A 26,196-nucleotide genomic window follows, 5' to 3' on the forward strand; every position below is an offset into this window, starting at 1 on the left:
AAATGAAGCTTTGTTTATAATAATGAGTACACTTCTTGTGAGAAATCTCTCATTTAGTAATAATATTTCATAGATTACATTCTTTGAAAACATGTAAAATAATTCTAATGGTTTTAGAAAATATTAATTTTATTTTAAGATTTAATAACAATACAGTAACAAAATATTTTATTCAGAATTATTTTCTTTTTCTTAATTGTAATTAAATTATATAAATGTATGATTTACATTAAGGAATATATATATTTATATATACAGTATTATGATTAATCAGTCTAATGTCTTTAATCTAAAAGACATTAGAGAAACTTGTCAATAATCTTATGTTTGAGGGATTTTCCTTTTCATATTAGGCTCTATTTTGAAGCCATCAAGTATGCTGCACTTGAGCATGAAGTTATTCCTGTTTGGATTGATTTCATGTCTTATAATTGAAGTGTAATTAGTTTTTAGTGGGATTTTATTGATGTTATTCAAGTGAGGATATGACAGGTATGTTCTTTCATCTTTGGTGTCTTGTGGACAGGCTTGAAAGGTCACAATCAATCTGGGGTTTAATCTTTGAGCTATACAGACAATTTTGTTTTACTTTAAATTGGTAAATTTCCCAATGCTTTCAGACCTTTAGAGAGCAAAATTCTGTCCAGAATTGATGCAATCATAATTTGAGCACAAGTCCTGATAAAACTGTCATTATTCGTTTTATTCCTATGTATATTTTATAGAATCCTGTCTTTATGATAAAATCGAAATTTTCTCCTACTCAAATATTTGAAAGATTCTTGATTCTAGACTTTCATGGATCAGGCATCATGATTTGTTGCTTGAATAAAACTGGATTCATTTTCTAATTATACAAAAAGTGCTGATGGCAAAATTTCTGCAATCTCATATCATCTGGGTATTTATTGTATAGTTGTCATTGTATTTATTCTACATTGTTTTTTTTGTGATTTAGTTTTTTGTTCACAGAAAATGCCAAATTAAGCTGCAAAAGTTGCAGCATACTACAGTGTGCTTTCTTCAGAGTCAATGATTTCACATTGACATTCTGTTCAGCCTTTTTTATCTTGTTTTCTTTTTTGTTTTTTATTTGGCCACACTGAGTCTAAAAGAAAATACTCAAATATAATAAGCAATTGTGCTTTAGATCTAATTGTATAGATTGATGAAAAATCTCTTCCAATAGAGAATGATGATCATTTCACGACAGCAACATATTTATAGTATTTGTTTTTAAGTAAACAGATTAGAGTACTGTAGAATTTCAAGCCTCCGTACGTCAGAAAAAAGTGGAGATTAACTTTTCGTGTATTAACATATATAGTACAAATAAGAAAAAGAATGATTTTATCTGACTCCACCGGTTTTAAGATAACAGTTGTTTTGAAATAATTTTTATCCTTTACATTATTGTATTAATATTTACAGTAGTTGTAGTAGTAGGAGTAGTAATGACAGTTACCTGCTTCGGCTTAATGTTAAAATTTCGTCATTATTGACAAGATGTAATTTTCTCAATACTTTTAATGATGTTTATGTTTTTAATTATGCAATACGATACCATCGTAATAAATGTAGGAATTAATCTATTATCTTCGTGAATTAAAGAAAATATCATCGACAACGTAACATGTTGATTGTTGGTAGCCCAGTCATTCGTGGTAGACGGCTGAATGAAAGGTGTCAGCTTACCGCTCTGGGGGACCTGGAATCGAATCTGATCGAGTCGAAAAATTCTTAAAATTGGTGGTCGTTTGGATGTCAGGTCCCGTCCTTCGCCGTCTGGCTGTCCTATTGTGAACTGAGCAGAGCCTTACCTATTGAGAAGGAGATCGGTTAAGTCGGTCACCGATTACATCCACGAATAGAGTCGTCGTCGTACCGGATAAATGATACTGGACAGTAAAGACGTCCAACGGTCGTTGTCACGAGTTCATTTTACAGAAATATATACAAGAGTTACAATTACATCGACCGTATTGCTAACCGCAGCATACTAAAAAGGTCTTAAGTGTCCACAATGCTGAAGGTAAAAAAGACTGCTAAATATCAAAGACATCGTTGAATAGTACTTCTCTAATGACAGTTACCTGGTATTGTTATTTATTTTTATAACTAATTTTTTAAATTTTAATGTATTTAATTAATTTATTATTAACAGATCACACTAACAAAAGTTAATGCGATCTGTTGATAATTGGACCGTTTATTTTGAAAGTGGTGTAAGTCCATTTTTTGAAAAAATTGAGAAATCACATAATATACATACAATTTAGTGTGAACTTTTTATTTATAAACAATTCACACTTAGCATTTTATTACTATATTATTTTTATATTCATTTTATTATTATGCTTGTAAAATATGTGCTATATGTACCATATGCTTTGATCAATTAAAAATTCATCGATAAAGGACATTGCATAACCATTGATTATGAAAGTGGTATAAGTCTATTTTCTGCAGTCTAATTAAGCATTTGGGCTGTCCATAAAATACATTCATTTTTCTTGAAATTTTTACTCCCCCCTTCTTGTCCCAGTTTATCCAAGTTTTTGTAACCCCCTTCCTCCCTTCAGTGTGAGACATCATTTATGGACAGCCCCTTACAACAGAGGAGTAAAACTATGAATTTTACCAACAAATGTACAATTTGATGGAATGGGAAAAAATCCATGTAATGAACCTAAATGAAAAGCAGTATCTAATGGTAAGCTTATAATAATGATAAACTTATAGTTTAACAATAAGTAAATATTTTTAATGTTCAGAATAAACTACGCTATTTTATTTCTTGTTATATATAAACAAAATCAGAATAAAACGCAATGCGTTTCAAGTGAAATTGAGTTTTACATAATAGAAATTTAATGAATTTTACAGTTCAATAATTATGAAAGTGGTGTAAGTCCATTTATGGCCCAGAAAGAATATATTAGTTTAGTTAGATTCACATAGACGTCTTTATGCAATCATCTTACATATTTCTAAAGTCATAGAAACATTGTCAAACTTAGTACACTTTATTTATATTTTTGAATCAACTAAAATGCAAATGTTTAAACATCTTAAATGATGTTTTGAAATAACAGAGAAGCTTCACGTGGCAAACACGGGAGTCATATGAACGAAAAACTGTAGTGAACTTTTGACGAATGAAAATTATTAGAAACTACAGTAGAGCACCGATTATCCGACCCCAGATTAACCGACTTATCGGTTAACCGATCACGTTCTAGTCGGCAATTCAAATGTCCATTAGTGATGTGGTGCTACAATATTTGGTTATGTCTTGGCTACTTTAATATTATTTTTGTTAAATTTTTGCATGTTTTAGCTGGCAGCACTGGCTCGACCATGAAAGGGAGGCTAGTATTTAAACCATGCTTAATTTTTTTTATTTTGTCTTTATTTTGTGGAAAATAAAGAAATAATTTTTCACGATACAATAGCGACGATTATTATTTTTAAAAAACTTTTTGTTAGGCTTAACATCGTTAAAAACTCAACGCAAAGCGACGCACAACGGAGAAAAATTTCAACATGGGGTAGGTTTTTTTTTTAACTCTTTCCACCCTGTGGGCACTAAGAGGGCCTCTTTTAAAAGGCCCATTATGGGTTCGGCCAGGCCCACAATGGGGCGACTGGGTGGTGAGGGACGGGGCTCGACATATCCGAACGGACCACCCCCGAAAAATTCCTGGGGATTATTTGACCCCGGGTCCCCCAGAGCGGTAGGCTGTTACCTTGACCGCTCGGCCATCCGGCCGTCACATGGGGTAGGTTTTTTTTTTTTTTTTTTTTTTTAACTCTTTCCGCCCTGTGGGCACTAAGAGGGCCTTTTTTCCAAGCCATTATGGGTTCGGCCAGGCCCACAATGGGCCGACCGGGTGGTGAGGGACGGGGCCCGACATATCCAGACGGACCACCCCCCGAAAAATTCCTGGGGATTTTTCGACCCGTCGGGATTCGAACCCGGGTCCCCCAGAGCGGTAGGCTGCCACCTTGACCGCTCGGCCATCCGGCCTACATGGGGTAGGTTAATAGCAATATACTAATACACTATACTGATGTATTTTTTCATACTTTTCGGTTATCCGACCAACCCAGTCTCCAATTAAGTCGGATAATCGATGCTCTACTGTATTTCATCGGTTTACCGCTTGGATGCAGGGAAATACGAATTCGGTTAATCTGTTGGTTTATTACTAATGCACTTACGTCGAGTAATCATAATAGTGATGTTGGAAAAACAAAAAATAAAAAAATTATTAAAAATTAAACTGCACAATCCATTATGGTAAATAATTCACGGTCGTTTTTCGTTCGTTTTTCGTTTTTGCAGTTTATTCCGGATATGGAAAAATGGATAAAGTTTCAGAAAGAATAAACAAACTACAATTAAAATTATTTCATCAACCCAAATAGTGCTGTTTTTTTCCCAAACTAATCACTACGAGCAGGATAAGTTTGGGAAAAAACAGCACTATTCTACAAGTCTTTTTAAATGTGGTTAATATAATAACAATAGCCGAAAAACTGAATATATTCAAGTATTATTATGTATTACAGATTCTCCATTTTTGTGCTTAATACATTTCATCTGACTTTACGCGTTTCCAGCACTCTAAGACAAACAAAAATGAGCAAAAAATTCCGTCTTATTTTTCTAACTTGTTATTCAATAAAATTGATTATCTAAATATTTTTCTTTACTTAAAACAATTAAACTTCGATTTTAAACGAGGTCTTAGAATCAAGGGAATACGGTAATTTGTTTGAATTAAGTTAGTACAGTAGAGCATCGATTATCCGACTTAATTGGGGACTGGAGTTGGTCGGATAACCGAAAAGTATGAAAAAATACATTATTAGTATAGTGTATTAGGCCTGGTTTAAATACTAGCCTCCCTTTCATGGTCGAGCCAGTGCTGCCAGCTAAAACATGCAAAAATTTAACAAAAATAATATTAAAGTAGCCAAGACAACTAAATATTGTAGCGCCACATCACTAGAGGACATTTGAATTTGCCGACTAGAACGCGGTCGGTTAACCGATAAGTCGGTTAATCGGGGTCGGATAATCGATGCTCTACTGTATTTTAGAAAGTACGGGAACGGATTCCCCTAAGGAAGCGTATTAAAAGTAATAATTTCAAAAATTATAAAATATACACCATAAATAAATCATTGATATGTAATAGTAATTTTAAAAAATCATCGATAAAAGTTGTGAATGTTATTACTGTTTGAATGTACAGTACAGTACCAATTGATAAAATACAAATATGTGCCGTATTCGATTTTAATGAATTTCGTAAAAATTGATAACAATATAAATTTTTAAAACTAGACCAATGAGACACGAAAGTCTTTCACGCTTGAAAGTTGGAAATTCAAGCTAATCACACGATTTCTATGCATCGTGTTTTTCAGTTTCAACAGTCAAGTTTTTCATGCATGATTAGTAATCCTCCAGAATAGTGACCGTTCATTGTTTTGTTTTGGTATTAATTAAAATAACCATACTTTCTTAGTAACGGCACAGTAAAAATAGACATGATATTTATCATTGTTCTTTCTGTTACCAACCCAGATGATGAAACTGTAGCTACACTGGAACTGCCACTAACAAAAATCACAGAACAGAGTTTGCAATTGAAAATGAAGTTGTGGTCATAGGAGTATTGGTTGCAATTTATGTTGGTGCATCCTTCTTTCTATAATCTTTCATCTCGCAGGCTTCTTTTACTCCAGATAACAACCATCCCAATCGTTTTCTTCTATTTTCCTATCTTTATTACGTTCTTCTAATGTAAGAAAATGAGCAGGTGTAGGTGCAATTTGTATATTTGTTTGAAGAGGAAGATATAGGGGAAGATATCTTCGGTAAGATACACCCTTTTTTAGTGCTGTTAGAATGGTCATTGAATAATTGCTTTCAGATATTTTTTCCACATTCGTAGGAGACTTTTGTTTAGCAAACTGATTAATGGAACTGCTCGTTTGCATTTTTTCCATTACTCGCCTACGTTTTGAATTTTTTGGTTCAGCACCGTTTATTTCTCTTAATATAGATCTTTTCCTTGTTTCTTTTAAAGCAGCTATTACAGTACTGGCTTCACAAAGATAATTTTTTGCTTTCTCTTTATGTGACAATGAATATGTAAATTTACATCTATCAATAGATAATGATGATTTAAAATTATCTGGATATGCTAGTTTAACTGTTTTTATTCTTGTTGTTAATATCATCTTTAATACATATTCTAATGTTGGTACTTTATATGTTATATTATTATTATTATATCTGATATTATTAAATGAATATTTTGGTTTAGTTGAACCAAATTTTTCTGAATTCTTCAACCAATTATTTACTTTATCGTATATTTCTTTTTGATTATGATAATCACTGGAATTCGAGTGATTTAGATCCACATTTTGATAGTGAGAAAACTTCTGTCTCGACTTTTTGTGAGATTGATCTAAGTCTAATTGGCGACTCTTTCGCAGAATATATATTATTCTCGAAATATATACAACAATCCCAATCAGACTGTGTACGAAAGTTGACAAACGTCATGTAGATAGAAACAATATGGCTCCGATAATGATTAATCGTCGGTATCCATAAAGTAACATTGTAACTAGGGTTTCTCAAACGGGATCCCGGGAGTTTTTTTAACCGGGAAATTCTTCTCATTTCGGGAAATCCCGCAAATTTCTTAAAAGTTCACTTTTTTCTTATTTTGTGTTAAGGTTTAGGAAATTTTGCAAATAGAAAGTATAATTAACTCGTAAACTGTCAGAATACATTTGAGTTTATTAATTTTAAAATTACTTATTAGTTGTTTTTAATTTTTCCTCGTAACGGCGTGTCACAGATTGTAAATAATCAATATCTAGCCTATTTGTGACAGGAGTCACAGGACTCTGAAAATTCTTTATTTGTCAAAACCTGTAATATATGGAATAATTGTGCTTATGCTGTCTTAATTTTTAACCATGCCTAGTAGCTTCAATAACTGCGTAACACCAGCTTGTGTATATTGGGCAAGGTTACAAACGAGTACGAAGTATGAGGTTTTTCTTCATAAACCTGATTATTAAAGCCAAACGAATTGCCGAATTATCAGAATATAAGCTCGATGCCGGCATATCCGGACAGACCACCACCGAAAAATTCTTGCTGAGTGCTCAACCCATCCGAATTATCAATAGCTAACTGTCAATAGCCAACCGACAACAACGTGTAAACATTTGCACGTCTCCTTTATCCCGTATTGCTTTAGAACCTTTTCTTGGTAGGCTGGTTACTGAAGAAGAAAAATGGATCCTCTATAATAATGTGACGAGAAAAAGACAATGGATGGATCGCAACAAGCAGCCAAAACCGACTGCAAAAGGTGGGTTGCATCCAAAAAAAATTCTTTTGTTTGTTCGGTGGAATATGTCAGGTGTAATTCACTTTGAGCTGTTAGAACCTAATCAAACAATTACAGCTGAAAATGCATTGTGAACAATTAGAGCGTTTAAATGAAAAATTGAAAAAAATGACCGTCGTTAGTGAACAGAAAGCAGGTTCTCTTGCAGCATAACAATGCCAGACCACACGCTGCAAAAATAACTGTACAGAAACTTGAAAGCTACAACTGGAAAATTTTACCTCATCCATCATATTCGCCAGATATTGCTCCCAGTGATTATCATCTTTTTCGCAGTTTGCAGAATTTTTTAAAAGGGAAAACTTTTGAGGATGAGAACAATGTAAAAAAAGCTATTTCTGAATATTTTGATTCAAAACCGAAATCATTTTACGAAGACGGGATTAAAAAGCTACCATCAAGATGGCAAGAAATTGTACAAAATAATGGTGAATACATTATAGATTGAAATAAAATTTAATTAAAATTTTTTGCTGCTTTTTTTGTAGATAAAAATACGCATAAACTTATGGACTGACCTGATAGATCCCAGGTTCTGAGAGCGGTAGGATGCCACCTTAACCGCTCGGCCATCCGACCGCGATTGTTTGGTTGTTGAAATAATAATTTGATACAAATCCATACAAGAAGCTAAATGAAAAAACTACTATTAATAAATTATACATTTTAATTTTCAATTTTTAATAATAATAGATTTTTTTACGAAATTTGGCTGCGTTTAGCAGCGATTTTTTTCTGTAGTGTAATCGTGAGGAGGCACAGTTGGCAATACTCGTCTTTATACGTGATCACGTGACAGTGTTGTTGTCTGCTATTAGTGATGAATTACGCTTACTTACCTGCAGAAGTATGTGGAATTTATAATCAAAAAACAAAATTAATTATTTTTTTTCATCTATTATTTATGTTAATTTCACGTTATTGACGTTATAAATAATGTTATTTACATAATTAATTGCTTTTAATATATTTTGCATTTATCTAGTTTATAAATTTAGAAAGCTTCAATAACAAAAAGTGAATACAGCAAAGATTTAGATATTTATTCATTTTAATTGTAAAGAGTGTATGGAGTGTATCATTGCAGAAGCATTTCTTGTATAATTGATATCCAATTACTGAAATTTTATATATAATTTTAGTAATTAAACGACAGATGTGGACATTTTAATTATTAATTACATTAAATTTGTTACTGTCTTTATCTGTTATAGCAACATATGAATGTATTGTGGCCCATGTAAAATCGGTCCCTCTCACTGGAAACGATACAAATGAATTTAGGTTAAGGACACTCGTTAGAAACTGTTTTAACATTATTGAAACGTACAGATGCTGAAATTGACGTTCTTGTGCATCTATGCTTCTCTGTGTAATCAAGTTCAAACTGATCTTATGTAAAATACTGATGTCAATAGCTCCAATGCTTTGTAAGTGTTTTCCTTCACTTTGCATATAAAGTAGTTCTGGAATTGATCTCATACACTTTCCCTTTTAAATATCCCCCATGAAATTTACATCACTAATGTTTTATCATCTCAGTGAGGCCAATTTTAAGCAGAGTACCCTTAATGTATTATTCCCATTGCTTTTTTTTTTTGTTTTTGTATAAAAGAATTTGATTATTAAAACAAAGTGATTGTCATTGGTATGTTTTACTAGTTTAAGATATATTTGAATTGTATGATTCAGAGAAGAAATCTAATCATTACTATAATGCTATATCCAACATTTAATAGTAATAGATGTCCAAAATTAAACACTTCAAAGCAGTTATATATTCGACTATTCAAAACTGGGTATATGTTAATAAACACTGCACATACAACCAATATCCAGCAAAGAGAAACTACAAAAAAGCAAACTTTGCCTCCGACCCAACTTAGATGTATATTTTGACTGAGCATGCCTCCTATGGAGCACCTCCCACAAAGAATGGTGTAGATATTTAAAACAATTAGAAATTTACAAAGCCATGAGAAAAAAATACAGCTGTCAGTTTTAGAGATATAGACTCCTTCCCCCAGTGGAAGTCAATCTATGAAGTTTAATCTTACAACCTCCCCCTTCCTTTCCTTTCTCTCTTTCTCTTTTATGTCACCCCTCTTTTAACACATGGACAGCAATCACCTATTCCTAGTAATTTTTCTTTCCATACTGTTTGTTTTAACAGCTGAATTCAAACTGCAAAGATCAGCCAGACCAGTATTAAAGGGAATCAAATGTAGCATCTGTTTCTTGCTTAGTTGACATCATTGTGTTTGATTCAATATTTTCCTCAATGGTGAAGAACTTATAAATTGTGTTGAAGTGCTTCTGATGAGTGAGTCTTCAATTTAAACACAAAGTTCCATTTTGGGTCCTAGAGTCTGAAGATTTTTGGAATGTCATTGATAGAGATGGAGCCTGACCCAATCTTGACAGCAACCCCAAACCAACAAAGTTACAAATGACAAGCTTCCTGGAATTCTGCCCATATTATCATCACTTCATAGAAAGTTTTGAGGCTATTGTCTAATCATTAGCTTCACTCCCAGCCAAGACAGAAAGCTTCACATGAACTCCAAACAAAAAGCCTTCAATCAATTAAACACTGTGCTAACTTTTGAAATGGCTAAGTTTTTATTATAAAGCAGATTGATATACAATGTTTTTAGTTTTTAGCAATATAATTTTGTTAACACTATTTGTCATTCTAAAGGAAATAATGGTTAATGAACTTTCTTGAAAACTCCCAGAAGATGTATACAAGCTGGTGCTGAAAATTAACATGCAAGTTCACTTACAGAATGATTTATCTGCCAGTTGCTCAACAACTGCCTTCTTAATGATGGAAAAATATCAATCCATTTAAAAAGCAAACTTATTATGTGGTATTATTACCATTTTAATTGTAATTCCTTTTGTAATGTAAAGTAACCCTCAAAAACTTCTAGGTACAATGCACATTTTTTACTAGCTCTTAATAATATTTAGTAGTGTTCTTATACTTCATTGGTTAGATACATAAGCCATCCTGTTATAGACTGAGAACTGATTTTTTTTTCGACAGAAAGTGGTTGTTGACCTTCTTGATGAGAGGATGGCTTTTGAAAAGTTTGGTTGTATTTGCTTATATAGTCTTCAAATGTGTAAAGAACAGACAAACTTTATTTTTTAGGTACTTTCTGTTAACAGGATGCCAGTTGATATGTACAGCAATGAGTAAGATTCGAGCTCTGAAGGAGGGGTTTTGCACCCCCAGAATTTTGACCGTCCTATACAAGCAAAAAATTCAAAGAAACCATACCTGTGCACATGACCCTTCACAAGATATTCATCTCTAAAGGTCAGTTTTTAACATGTATCAGTATACTGCCTATTTTCCATGCTCTGCATGTAGTCATGCATTTTGGGGCTCACTATCACTCACACCTCAGCACCGGGTGACTACAAGCCCCCACACTCTTCTAAAACTCTTCATCATTAAGTACTCCACAAACAGTGGAATAAGTGGGCTACTTGAAGCCAGCATAGTCATGTGGACTAAATACTGTAGTTAAACACAGTCTTAGCAGAGCAACACATCGACATTATCAAGCATCAGATTAAAGTTACAACTGGCATCCTATTAACAGAAAAGTACCTTTTATATATATATGTACTGTATTATATTAGAATGACAATTATTGCATTATGTGTCTTAACCATCAAAGTTCTCTGAGATGACATCAATATACTGCATATATACAGGGGATAATATAGTTTTCAAGATAAAGATTCAAATAGAAGTGTATAAAATTATCAAGTAATGCATTTTGTCAGTAACCGACAAAAGGTTTTTCACATTTTCTGAAGATATTCTTGATGACTAGACAAAGGAAAAGCTGTTTAATGAAACTTGTATTGCACTTTAAAATTGATATGTAACTCACTCCATTGAATAATCTTCACCCCTTTTAAATAATTTTTTAAACATAAATATCTAAATGTTATTCACACAAAATTATGGTATTTGAATTATTATATACAAACTGTTGTATATGATGATCATTATATTTATTTTTGTTTAATACAAAACAGTAAAACAAACCAATATCCAGCACAAAAATGTAAACAGTTAACATTTTCACTTGTGTTTAATGGGCATCTTCAGACTATGACCACCACAGCTGTTTAAACAACAGTTATTACTGTACAGTACATGTATTAAGAGGGTGATGTATGAACTCACCATTTCTTATTTTTGTTTTGTGTAGGTAGATAAATATATATTAGATATTGTTATTATCTACAGATAGCTGATTAAATTTATCATTTAAACAAACTGAAATATATTAATATAAGCCCTCAAGTATATTTGTCTGATTGATCTAAAAGCAATAGATTATTCAATTATATTAACATAAAATGTATTTAATTATGCATCATTAAATGACGGCTAGTTAAATATATTTTTTATATACCTATGAAATAAAAATGATTACTGGATAATTTATTAAAGAAAAGTGCAAAATAGAATTTATTTCATTAATAATGATAAACATTTGAAACATTAATCAATATTATGTTAGAATTAAAATGAAGTTATAGATCTTGGAGATAAATATCAAATCAGTTTTATTTATTAAAGATAAGGAATTTATCCACAAATTTATATAAAATTATTTTAGTTACCATATATCTAGGCAGATAAGACGAAATATAAATTTTCGTCGAAGTTTTATAGTTTTAGCTTATATCTGTCCTATAAGACGACCCCCAAACTATCAACAGCCTATGAATTTAGTTTAGATCAGCGATCATCTGAATAATAATACTGTATAGCATATATGGAATTATGTCATATTTGTAATTTTTCAAATGAACAAATTTATTTTCTTGCATCTGGTAGCACTGCCTTGCGATTGTTGCAAGCATTTGCAATGATTCGGCATTCAGGTAATGACCTTGACTATTCATAAAAATGTCGTATGAGCTATTCTATTTTGTGCACATACCCCACTCTCTAATAGTAAATAATTACGGTTTGGCCATTTTTTTATAATGGTTTTAATTTATATAAATTTCAATCTAATTCTTTTGTATCCGTCCTATAAGATGACCTTGGATTTTGGGGGCCTTTTTTTATGATTCAACTATCGTCTTATCTGCAGAGATATACGGTAATCAATACTACTAGCATTATTTAAATAGACATCTGCAGAGAGGGCAAATAGCACACTTGTCCCTTGGGATTGAGTAAAAAATTCCACAAATTATAAAGTAATTGAGATATGTATCCTTACATCCTTGACCATAGGACACTTTATCTTTTTTGCATTGATGCAATACTATATTCTATAATCTATTTGTGAAAAAACTTCAAACATAAAAATTTATTGATATGTCTCCAGACTTTGCTTCCCCTGGAGTTTTTGATAACTAACTTAGTCCAAATTATTCAGTTCTCTCTATTTTTTCCTTGGATTTATAAATTATGATGTATAATCATTTATCTCTGTCATCACTCATGATAGGGATAATTGATTATACATGATAAGCAGAGAATAGGCAAAAATATTCTATATATACATATACATATGCAGATAATGTAGAAATTATATTGAACATCTCCTTAATATTTAGTTTGTTTTTATTGTCATTGATCAGAAAATATAATAGCTTTCTGTAATAGTTCATCACTATAATAAACAGATTTTTTTTTTATAATTTAAAGACAAATTACTTATAACTAATGTATGCTTGTGCATGTTTTTTTCTTTAACTGCTATGATGTTGAAACCTTGATATAAACACAATTTTGTCAAAGTGTATTAAATTAAGATAATATAAGTACAAACTAGATAGTGAATGAATATTTAATTTATAGATATAAAAAGATTAGATCTAATCCTGGATTGGCATCTCTAATTAGATCATATGATTTCAATGCTGGAACCAATTTCCTCTGTTTCAGAAGGCAGTAATGCATATGCCAAATGACTGCCAGATAAAATCTGGCAGTTGTTTGGCATATTACTAAAATATTGGGCTTTGGGGTGTTATATAGGCAATAATGCACTTTAGATTATCATCAGGAATGGAAAAATATAAACTATTACATAGTATTTAAAGAATTGAATAATTTATGTACATCCAATTCTATTTTTATTCAATTTTGATTTAACATGGTGTAGAAAAAAAATTCAATTCTCTTTTATACACAATTTGTTTTGATCCAACATGTGTCAATAAATTTGCATTTTTTAAAAATCTCCAAAAAATGCAGATTTTTAAAAAGGCAAAAGGCTTTTTTGGAATTTATCCTGTTGACACCAATTACCTTTTTTCCACACCAATTATGAGTTCAGCCAGGCCTTCAATGGGGAACCAAGTGGTAAGGGATGGATTATTACAACATTATCTTTCAAAATGTATGAATAAGTCATATACAGTCAAACCTGTTTTTATGCGGGGGATAGGGACCGCATTAAAAAAAATAGCACGAAACTTCATGAATGGCTGTAAAAAATAGTTTTCGCAACACAATTAAAAAATATTTTTTTTATGCGGTCAACAGGGACCGCATAAAAAAAGTCTCACATAGAAAATAACTCAAAACCGTACGAAATAGAATTTATTGACAACAGATGTCAGCACTTGACTGCATCGTCTCGTCTATCGTCTGTTTTACATATTTTTGTCCAGGTGGTGTTTTGTTGACTTAAAAAGTAAATTATTTCATTTTTCACATATTCATGCAATAATATTACTATAATAAGTGCATTTATGCTATAATAAGTTTATTTAGCTATAATAAGTCAACGTGAGACATGACGAATCGCACGAGACTAGTCGCCAACTATACCGCACAAATAAAAAAATCGCACAAAAAAACCACATAAATTAAAAATTCGCATTAAAAAAATCGCACATAAAAAGAGCGCATAAAAACAGGTTTGACTGTATTCTCATAATTTTTGAAATCATCAGTTTTTTGAAAAAAAAAACATTCTTAATAAAAGTTTATTTTTTAATAGACACCCCAAAATTAGAAAAAAATTGAGGATTTCATTTGAAATTTTTAATTTGAAAATATTATTTATTTAAACATAAATGATAGTACTTTCAACAAAGTAATTTGTCATCTTCAGGCAAAATATTCTAAATAGAACATGGAATGATTTCCTTACAGTAATTCAGAAAATGGAATACAGTAATTTCCAAAAAATAATGTAAAAAAAGTTTGACTAAAATGTAGAACATAAACTAAATAATTAAATTAAAATATAAATACATAACATAATTATTGAACAAACTAATTAAAAAATAGACATAAAATAAAAACAAAATTTGTTTTTTTTTTCAATTTATGAGAGGTGTGACACAACTAACAAAGTGTGAAGTGCAACACAGTAGGTAGGGGGTTGCATCAGACACATACTAATATGTTACTATTTTTCTTTGCTGTTTTAAAAAGAACTAACCATAGGTAAGGTAATTCAAATATGGAACAGTTACATTTATTATTAGTAAGGATGTGTATTGACTCTTAAATAAATAAGTTGTGATCCATACAGTGTCGAATTAAGCTGATCTCTTCTCACAATGGCTCAAAACCATGTACCAATACTCCTTAACTAGTTTTGTAGTAGTTTTAGTTTTAGTTTTGTAGTTTTAGTAGTGCATCTATGTAGTATGATAGATATAGCCTTCATGTTCAACCTGTTTGTGAACATTTTGTAAGTAGCCCCAATGTTCACAAAATTAGATACTGTAGAACCTAATTTTAAAAGAATTTTGTAGATCTTTGAACATTCTTATGGAGGATTTGTCTGCCTTCCCCCAATCAGGTTGTACATTCACATGTATGTGTTTATTGAGCTCCAAGGCAAGTCAGCTGTAAAGGGGCTCTTACTGCCTCAAAACGAAGGCAGTTATTCTGTATACCACTGTATTTTGGCTATTTGAACTTTTTTGTGCTTAATAAATGGCACTCGGCAGGTGCTCTGAGATGTCATATTTCACACTTTCCTATCTACCTTTCTATTCTCTTCACTCTTCTCACTTCTACTATAACTCTTGATCTTTCCTTTTCCAAAGCTATACCTTTTGGTGGAGGCCTTCTTATCCTTTATTAAATGTAAATGTAAATGAGGATCATGGCAATCAAGATCCCCAACTGATAGCTATACCTAGAAAGCCAGTCTCTATTCTTAAGACTGATAGGTTGGTTAGCTAAAAAATCTGAATCACATATGTGGGTGTTTCTGGGACACATTGGATGCCATTTACAAAAATAAACCCATATATTAATGAAAGGTTGCTTACACAAAAACACTTGAGGGTTTGTTGTGTTAACTAGGTCAGTCTCTGTAAAGGTCTGAAATCCCACAGTTACATTGATGTTCGTTCTTTGACAAGTTGTCAGTCCTGGACTAGTTTTTCTCAACATAATTTTTTATTAATGGAGGTACAGTACATAGATAGATGGAATGTTAATTGAGACTTTCTATGTTAAAATTGAGACTCAAAATTCATTACTTGAAGTTGTTTGGAGTAGCATGTTGGAACTAAACAGACAGCATAAAGAGCAGAACTTGGCAAAAGATCTGATTTTAGGAAAAGAGTTCTTTGGATAATTTGTATCTTTGAGGATAAGCAGTACTTCTGAAAAAAACAGATCTTTGGGGAAAAAACCTCATGTCCATGAGACATGGGTTTGTATCTATTCTGTTCTGCAATTACCAATTCCAATTAGTCTTGGTTCTTCATCCTCACTTTTTGATTGTAGGTTACCTGTTTCCAAGTGTAACTCGATCAATTTAGGTTGCTGGAGAGGTTTATCATTAAATATGACACTTAATCTGATTCTGTTACGATATGTACTGGTGGCGACACCAGCGGCCAATGAGAGTAGCGGTCATCAGTCATCTGTCATACAACTTGCCATGTGTGTGTCTGTTTGTAATGTATTTAATAGTTTATAATAAATAGTTCATAAACTTTACTAGTCTTAAATACAACCAAGATCCAACATTCTAACAGATTCCAACTGGCAATGGTTGATCTTAGGACTTAATTGTTTATTCATTCATTTATTATTTATTTTACAAAATATTTCTCTCTCTCTCTCTCTCTCTCTCATTCTCCATGCAAAAATACCTTAAAACAGCAATTGTCAGCCGGTGGTTTGTTCAGACCATCAGTGGGATGAGAGAAATTTGGACATTGATCAACTCATGGTTATGTGAAGTATTATGAAAGAAATGCAAAATGCTTGGTTTGCTTTCACTTACTCAGTGGGAGTTTTTTTATTTGAATCTAAAACCAAACATGAAATGACTATTATCAATAAATAATGATGTGAATGCAGCTGTTGTCCTTTGTGGAATGTGAATTTAATTTAAAATATGTTGCATTATTTATTGTTATTTTTGGCTGGAGTGGTTTTATTGTTGGTTCTAGTCCAATTGTTTTTTTTCTGTCAACAGTATACAGGTATACCTTGAGTTACGTTGTTCTCAATTTTACGTCATTTGTCAAAAAAGTATATGGAAAAATAAAAATCAAGTTTAAGTCATTTTATTCGACTTTACATCCGTCCACCACAAATATTGAAGTCGTAATATCACTAGAAAAGCATTAAAAGCACATAAAATTATATTGAAATATGTACATTTATAGTAAATGTTAATATAATCATCATAAATCCTAGAGAATGAAACATGAAAACATCTGTGTTTCTGTGTTGTCATCTTATTTAGCGGTCTTTAAGTGCTCATTATTGGCATTTTCCACCGTAGTTTCGACTTACGTCATAACTACACAAGTAAATTCGACTTATGTCGCCTCTCTTGGAACCAATTACCGACGTAAGGCAAGGTATACCTGTACTGATGTTTACTTTTCATGATACTTTCGATAGGGAAGTTATCAGTGATATTTTTATTAACTGTGCAGTGTGATATTTAATGGCATTAAAGAGATTGAGTTTAATAACAACCATTTCTTGTTTGGTTTTAGATTTGAATAAAAAAAGATCCCCAATGAGTAAGAAAAAGTAATCAAGCATTTTGCATTTCATTTCCAGTACTTTGCATAACTGTGATTTGATCAGAGCTTCTAAGACCCCTGCCAGACACCAACAAGGAAAGAAACTAGAACTTAAAGTGAAGAGAAGTTCAAAGTTTCAAGGAAATATGATAGGGACTACTAGAAATTTGACTCTATTAAAGAACCTGGAAGTGAGCTAGATCCACTGTGACTTTGTGTTGTGTGTTCAGAGAGTTTATCCAATGATGTCATGAAACCTTTGAAACTTAACAGGCACTTGCAGTTAAAACACCTAGATTTAACTAAGAAACTAGTTGAATATTTTTAAAGGATGTATGAAAATAATCAAAAGCAAATAAGTTCATTATCAAAAATGACTGTTGAAGATAGCTAGTAATGGCTTATTTGATATCACGTCAAATTGTGATAAGTAAAAATCCATGTACAATCAGAGAAGAATTAATCAAGCCTTGCCTGTGGGGTAACAGTCTTTCCAGAAACTGAAAGTAATTCCTATGTCTACTAATACTGTTGTGCAGAATTGAAGATATGGCTGAAGATATTGAAAATCAAGTGATTGAAATGTTTTCAAATTTCAATCATTTGATTTTCAATATCTTCATTCAACATTTTATTCAATTCAACTCGACAAATCAACAGACATAACTAACCAGTTTCCTTTGTTTTGTGAAATTTGATTATCAAACAGAGTTAAAGGAAGAACTCCTCTGTTTGCTTAACTTGTGGAGTAGAACTGCTTCTGAAAATTTCAGTGCACCTAATGGTTATTTCCTGAGACATGTTGAATGGAAGGAATGTGTTGGGATATGCAAAGATGGTGCCATAAACATGACTAGGCATCATTCAGGAATTATTACAAAAGTGTAAAATGTTGGACACCCAGACATCTTGTTTACTCATTGTATTATACATCATGTACTGTACAACTTTTGATGAAAAGAATGCCTCCAAAACTGCATGAAGTACTCGCTGATGTAATTTTTGCATTGTAAATGAAATGCAGCACAAAGCACTCAATTCCCAAATATTTGAGGCACTTTGTGAAGAAATAAGCTCTCAATATATTCATCATCATCTTCATGTTTAGGTGAAATGGCTGTTGAGGGGCAAAATACTAACCAGATTGTTTGACCTGCATCAAGAAGTCATTCTTCCAACAGTAAAATAATTTGAAATCCCAAGGTCTCTTGTCTGAAGATGATCAGCTAGCCAAACTTTCATACTTGGAAGATCAGACTTTTTTCACTGTTAAACAAGCTAAACACATCCTTCCAAGGACAGCTTACAGACATGTTACACTGCAAGGTAAAATGGATGCATTTCAAAAGAAAATATTACTGTGGCAAATATGGTTGGCAGATCTGCAAATGTTCACAAATCTTGACGAGTATATAAAAGAGTGAGATGCCAGCCTGACAGCTAATAACCATTGTTCAACAGTACTTACAGTCACTCATAGAATCTTTTCATCATTATTACCCAAAGGAAGAGGATCCTAAGCATGCCAATGTGTGGGTAATAGGTCCATTTTCAGTGAAAATTGAAGATTGAAATTTTAACATGAAAGAAAAAGAAAGCCTAATCAACCCATCATCCAATAACAGTCACAAACTGAATTCCATTTGTCCTCTCAAGACATTATGTTTGATATCTTGATGACTGGGTGCTCACATAAAAAGTGAGTACCCAGTGCTCAGTGAAAAAGTCATTATAATTTTAATTCCATTTGCAACAACAACCTATTTGTGTGAAAAGACATTCTCATCTGTTGCAGTAATGAAAATAAATACTGCTGTCTGTTTGAACACTGAGTTGAGAAAAGTCTGTATTCCTATGTCTGGGAAAAGTGGTTCATATTCAGGAAGACACCACAGGTGACGTGAGGGCACATAGAATGTGTGCAGTAAGTGCACACAGTGCAAGACTACAGTAAGGAGGCTTTGATTCCATCCTGTATGCATTCTATTCATTTTTGCATTAGTATACTTTCTTCGTCTTTTAATTATACATTAACTCTCTAAACACAAAACTGGCCAAAATTGGCTTAATACATTAAAAACAAAATTAGCCGATGAAAAAGTTGTTTGACTTGTTTTTCTATACAAATTTCCTTAGTAACCTGAGGGATAAAACAAAGTAGTCTCCAGTTACAGTACCTAGAAAGAAGAAATTTTCAGAGCTTAGAGTTAAAGGTGTTTGTGTAACATTATTAGTATTATCACAAGTGCCAGTTTTTGAAGTAGTGAAAAGATATTTAATGTTTTTGGTTTAGTTTTTGTAGTATCAATATTATTTGGTAGCATAATATATTTGATTCTTTCTACATTTTGATATATTTATTTTTTATGAACAACTATCAAAGTTCAAAATTTATTATATTAGATTATTTTTACATGTTTTTGATAATTAAAAATAATTTATTAAAAACTTTTTACTTTTCATTTAAAGTTATTAATATGTAATATTTATTTGCAGATTCTTGTCAATATATTTGAATATCTTCACCTATCAGATCGAATCTGTGCAAGCCAAGTTTGTAAACAATGGTATTTTGCAACTTTAGATCAACGTCTGTGGCAGAAAGTTGCTATAGTTCTTCATGACAATGCAACATCAAGTATGAAAATTTTAAAAAATAGTCATTGTGTTTTTAATCATCTTGTATTGAAAGAAATTGATCTAACTTCTAATTCACTTGAATTTTGGGAAAGTATTGGACCAACAATTCAACACTTAGATTTTCATAGTTGTGATATATCTGAAAGATTGTTTGTTGATATTTTATCTGAATGTATGTCATTACAATCTTTAGGAATCAATGGTTGTAATGGTCTTTTTATATCAGGAATTCTATTGGAAAGACTTAGTGATCTCTCACTGTTAGAGACAAAATTACAAAATATTACTGAATTAAATTTAGGATGTAATAGATATTTGTGTGATGCCACTTTTAACAGAATAATGAAATTAGTTCCAAAATTAAGAAAATTATCTGTTGCTGGTTGTCAAATATCCTTTCATCCAGGTATTTATAAAAGATTTTATCCAAAAGAAGAAGATAAAGTCCCTTCTGGGTCAGTACTTACTTTCCAAAACATTTTAACATTCATTAAAACAATGAATAAAACTTTAAATAGTTTGAATTTTGGAAGGACTTTGATTGATAGTCGAGCATTAACAATTTTAGTAAAAGAATGTGGGTTAAGTTTGAAAGAATTATATTTAGTTTCTTGTGAACAGCTTTCTAAATTTGGTATTACGGCCTTATGTGAATATCAGTCTCAATTAAAAGTTCTTGATCTTAGCATGAGTTACCAAATACCTGATGAATCTGTTTCGGCAATATGTGAAAAACTTTTGGAACTTCAAGATCTTAGTTTGCGTCGTTGTCATAATTTGACAGATAGAAGCGTAAGTGCAATTTCAAGATTAAATAAATTAAAGAGACTTGATCTTTCATCATGTGAAAAAATTACACCATTTGGTTTTAAGGAAGCTCTATGTACAGAATCATTCTTGTATTTAGAACATCTTAATCTCAGTTATTGTAATATTACTGATGCCATTACTCTCATATTTGTGAAACATATGCCTAATCTTTTGCATCTAGATCTTACATCATGTTTTAACATTACAGATTTAACTGTAAATGCTATTGCAAAATATTTATTGAAATTGCGAACATTGAGATTAGCATGGTGTAGAGATATAACAGATAATAGTCTTGCAAATATAAAAGTTACAAATGAAACTGATGAGTATGATAAAAATATAAATTGTACATCATCTAATAATTTATCAACAATAGATAAATTAAATCAGTATTCTCTTATTGAAACTGAACATTCTTCTTTGACAAATGTTAAAGGATTGAGAGAGTTAGATATATGTGGATGTATAAAAATTACGGATCAAACTCTTAAATTTGGAATTTTATTTTTAGAATTAAATTATTTAAATCTAAGTTTATGCCAAAATATAACTGACAAAGGACTTATTTCTATTGGAAAGAGCAATCCAAGCTTAGAAACCTTCATTTTAAGTCAGTGTTTTAAGGTAAGTAATAATTTTATAAAAATCATTATTAATTTGCTTTTATAAAATAATTTATAATAATTTGTGAAAGTAATAACTCCATAAAACAAGCTTGGTAACCATAAGCTTAAACAACAAGAACTACAGTTTCAAAAGTATTTAACATTATTTCTTTTTTTAATAATAATTTTAACATTTTAAAATTAAAATATTTAACAAAATAAAAAATAAACATTATCTCACAGTTTGTACATAAAAGGAAGTACAGTGGGTGATTGGTTAACGAACATAATCCGTTCCAAGACTTTGTTTGCTATCCGAATTTCTCGTTAACCAATTGTTGATTTATCGTAGATTTTTATGGGAATTTGATTAATTCGTTCTGGATACCCCAGAAAATAAAAAAAATATATACTTTCTTACTACATTTATTTATATGTAATAATAAAAATGCATATATACACAGTCTTGCATTTTTATTAGTCATGTTTTTCCAGTTAAAGAATCTGTCTAATGTCAATTGCTTTTCTCTCTCCAGGATTTTTCAGTAGTAGTTAATAGCATTGTAATTTAGAGAACCCCAAGTCTATTAACCTCAACTTGGTTTGGATGCCATTCTAAAACTGTTGATCTTTTGAAGAAGCGGGAGGATGTCAGAATTGCTGAGAATCAAACAAACTGTTTTCAATTTAATCATTTTTCTGGAATGTTTACAATCGTTCTATAATCAAACCAATATGCAATAACAAATTTGAATTTATTGGTTTGAATATTTGGTTAAAAAATCAAAATATATAAAAATATTTATAACAGTGTCAGAAATGTTATCAATTTAATACACCTAAGTGCTCAATGAAGACTAAACATAGTTAAAAACAAAATATTGCATCTAAAATCGTACAGTAGAAGGCCATTCTTCAGGTTAAGCCTTAATCCTCTCCCTCCTCCCCCCATGGGGAATTTCCAAAAATCCCTTCTTAGTGTACGTTTTCATGACGTACCCTAACTATGTACCAAATTTCACCTCTAGGTTCAGCAGTTTGCTCTGGGCGATGATGAATCAGTCAGTCAGTCAGGACAAGTAATTTTATATATTTAGATTAATATGAAATTCAATTGTCTAATTATGACAAATTAGGTGTGAAGTTTGTTGCTGCTTGTTTAAAATAATGTTTATGAATTCTTAGCTCTTTTCCACGAAGGATGACAATCGCACTCTCAGCATTATTTATTGATGTATTGACATTATTATTTATTGATAACTCATTTCGTGTTTGGGTTTTATTATTCGAATCAAAAACCAAATGAGTGAGAAAAAGCAACCAAGCATTGTGCAGTTCTTTCATAATATTTCGTGTAACCTTGAGTATTATCAATGAAAATTTCGATGAAAATAGAAAATTATATATTGTTGAACATAAAATTTTAAATTTTGAAACATTCATTTAATTTGGTTCCATTAAATTTCTCAAAAGTTTCCTTTTTAGACAGATCAATCATATTTTTGGAAACTCTACTTGAAATTCCAGAAACAGCATTATCGATGGTTGATTCTTTAATTAAAGAATCAGTTGCTTCTGACTCTTTAGCAATGTCTCTTGTTTACTGATGTTTGAAATGAATCATTTTCATCACGCAATCTCACTTCACCAATTTCTATGCTCTTATTGTAGTCATTCGATTAATCTCTTCTTACTAAAAAAACTTAACTTTTCTCTAAGATTCAGAGCTTCAGCTTTCTTCTCTTCTGCCTATTTTCTATCCAGATCTTTCATTTTTCTGGCATTGAGTATCGTGATGAAATTTTTCATAGAAAAATCTTGTAACTTCAATCATATCAATCATATGGGTCTTTATTGGCATATCTCTGAAGTCCGATAATTCGCAATGTTCTTTATTTTTGATGTCTACAAAACCTCAACGAGTCATCTTTCTGTAGAGTTTATTTCTACTGATCTCGTGCTGCTTCTCTCTCCCCACTACAGCAGAGGGTATTTTGGACCTTATTTTATTGTCGAATCATTGATCTTGAGTTTCTTCGACATCTTTCATGTGGTAAACAACTATTCCATTCTCTTCTAAACATTTACTAATAACTTGCTTGAAGACTATTTTCTCAACCGGCATCATAGTGTCACCCTTTGTATAGATGGGAACGACATTGACGATTTTTCCCAATCTCTTCATACATTCAATATCTAGAGGAGTCAGCCAGCGTCCAGAAGGAAAAATGAAGTAGATGCAGCAGTGAACTCTTCTATCTGGTATGGTTGTCTTACGAGCTATGCATTCTTCTTCTTCCAAATAGTTTTCATATTGCTTGTATATATATATACACTACTATAGGAACAAGCAGTTTTCATTATTAATTTGATCGCCAAAACCGAATAGTGAGGTGTAACCGAACACCTGTCACCTCCAGAAGATAGGAAACAGGTTTAATTTGTTGTTTTGCGATAACCATAGATTCCCAATTCTCTTTCATCTTTTGAATAATTTTTACAATTGACATAAGCTGTAAAAAGAAATTTAAGCAGTATAGACGTGCCTAGCCCTGATTTTCCAACCAGCCAAGATTTTTAAAAACAATGAATTATGATAATAGTACAGGAATCTGCATCATAGAATCATTTGTCTTATTTTTTTCTTTTATCCAAGCTTGAGCTCAGGGAGTTTTCTCAATTTAGGATAATCTAGAGTAAAACAAAGGCGTCATCAGGGTAGTTCCACCAGAAGCAGGTGGCAGCACTGATCATAGCACTGACTATTCATTACTTACATAAAATGAAAAGAAACTTCAAAAATTTGATATAACCTTTTTGAAAGTTGTAGGAAATTTATAAAAAATTTATTAATTAGATTTTCAAAATCCTGAACTGTACAATACATTAACAGAATAATAGAATAATAATTACCGAATAATTAAATAGAATCAGTTTTTTTTTCTTTTGCACTAGAATTGTATCTGCTTTTTTTTTTTTTTTTTTGAGAATTTTTGGAAAAGAAATTTTCTCACAGAAAAAGCATTAAATTTTTAATGCTATCTGGTGTGCATAACTAAAGAGGTTACAATAAGCCTTTAAAGTACTGTACATTTTTGTAGATCACATCATAGAAACCCTCTCCATAAATTTCCTTATAAGGAAATTTTTTAACAACAGAATTGTAATTTTGATTGGAAAAAAGTACTTTTTTTACAATTAAATTTTTTAGATTACAATTTTGTTGTGTGTGCAAGTAAATGACTGAACTATCACATTTCACAAAGCAGTGAGGCTTATGTTCATTGAAATTGTCTACCAGTCTTTTCTTTTCATGTATATATAAACTCAATTTATCAGCAACTTTATCATACATGCTTAAATTACACTTTCTTGTGTATATTGTGATTTGGTTTAACAAATCGTTTTTATCTTTGATCTTAAAATTTATAGATTATTTGACATGTCACAGATTTAATGACTTTAAATTGCATGAATTTCTTCACAAAGATCTCTGGAGGAGAGATAAAAGATGCCTGCCTGTCATCTATTATATTATTAACTTCTATTTCTTTTACATTGAAATTAGTTGTTCTATTCAATTTTTAAAATGTTGCACTTGAAATTAATCATTTTTTTAAACAAAGTACACTTTTCATAAATATTTTCAAAGAACATTATTTTCATTTCTAATTAATTTTAGACTCAAGTTATTAATTATACTATTCATTATTATTTAATAATCTCACTTGGCTTGTTAGCATGATGTATAATGGCTAAAATGAGTAATAGATTCTTTAAGACTGAAAGATAATCTGAAAAATTCAATATAAAATTTCTCACTAACAAAATATTTAAAAAGCTTGTTTTTGTTTCGAAAAAGTAAAAATTAATTAGAAAACTTGTTCATCTTAAAGTTCTAAAAGAATTTTATTATAAATCATAGTGAGTAAATGTGTATTAAAATAAAATATAAGTTTAATGAAGCCATATTTTATTTTACAGATAACTGATTTTGGTATCTCCAATTCATTAAAATATTTACCAAGAATAAAATATCTGGACATTCAGGGATGTAAACTCATCACTGATGAAACATTAAGGAATATTAAAAAATATGCTTTGAATATTAGATATTTAGATATATCTCATTGTGATAAGATGTCGTTAGAAGAGGTCGAAATCCTAGAAAAAGATATGAGGACTCTTCACACCATTCATAAACTTAATGTAATTTATAAGCAAAATGAAGATAAGTGTGATTACTTAAATTTTTAATAAGTACTGTTTATTGAAACTGTATTGCATTTATTGCTTATTGCTTGATTTAAAAGTTAAAACTATAATTTGAGACTAAAGAATAATCTCACTAATTTAAAAAATTAATGATATCATTATATTATTATTTGTGATATGTAATTAAAAAAGTGAAGTACAAATTTTCAATAGAAACATACTTGACATGACATTAATCTAGCAATTTTTATTGCTATATTATGATTTTATTAGGAAATATTTTCCTTTCTTTATCATAAAAACTTGTGCTTTCTAATATATAAAGGTTATTTATGCTAAGAATAATATTTAGATTTATGTAAGTGTGAGAATTACTCTGTTTAAGGTGGAAAAATAAATTTGGTATATATGACTATTTTCTAGAATTTTTCATTTTTGAACTCCAAAGTTTATAC

The 26,196-nt window shown here is 30.9% G+C and overlaps 1 protein-coding gene across 1 annotated transcript; it reads left to right on the forward strand.

Annotated features, from left to right (window-relative positions):
• The first annotated feature begins 8,196 nt into the window (after positions 1-8,196).
• LOC136981337 (F-box/LRR-repeat protein 14-like) lies at positions 8,197-25,874 on the forward strand. Its single transcript, XM_067277655.1, has 3 exons — positions 8,197-8,298; positions 19,965-21,545; positions 25,511-25,874. Exons 1-3 carry the CDS (start codon positions 8,272-8,274, stop codon positions 25,781-25,783), a joined length of 1,881 nt encoding a protein of 626 aa, XP_067133756.1. The 5' UTR covers positions 8,197-8,271; the 3' UTR covers positions 25,784-25,874.
• The last annotated feature ends 322 nt before the right edge of the window (positions 25,875-26,196 follow it).

The sequence above is a fragment of the Centruroides vittatus genome, unplaced genomic scaffold (genome assembly GCF_030686945.1).
Source record: "Centruroides vittatus isolate TY-2023 unplaced genomic scaffold, ASM3068694v2 contig_753, whole genome shotgun sequence".
Classification (NCBI taxonomy): Eukaryota; Metazoa; Arthropoda; class Arachnida; order Scorpiones; family Buthidae; genus Centruroides; species Centruroides vittatus.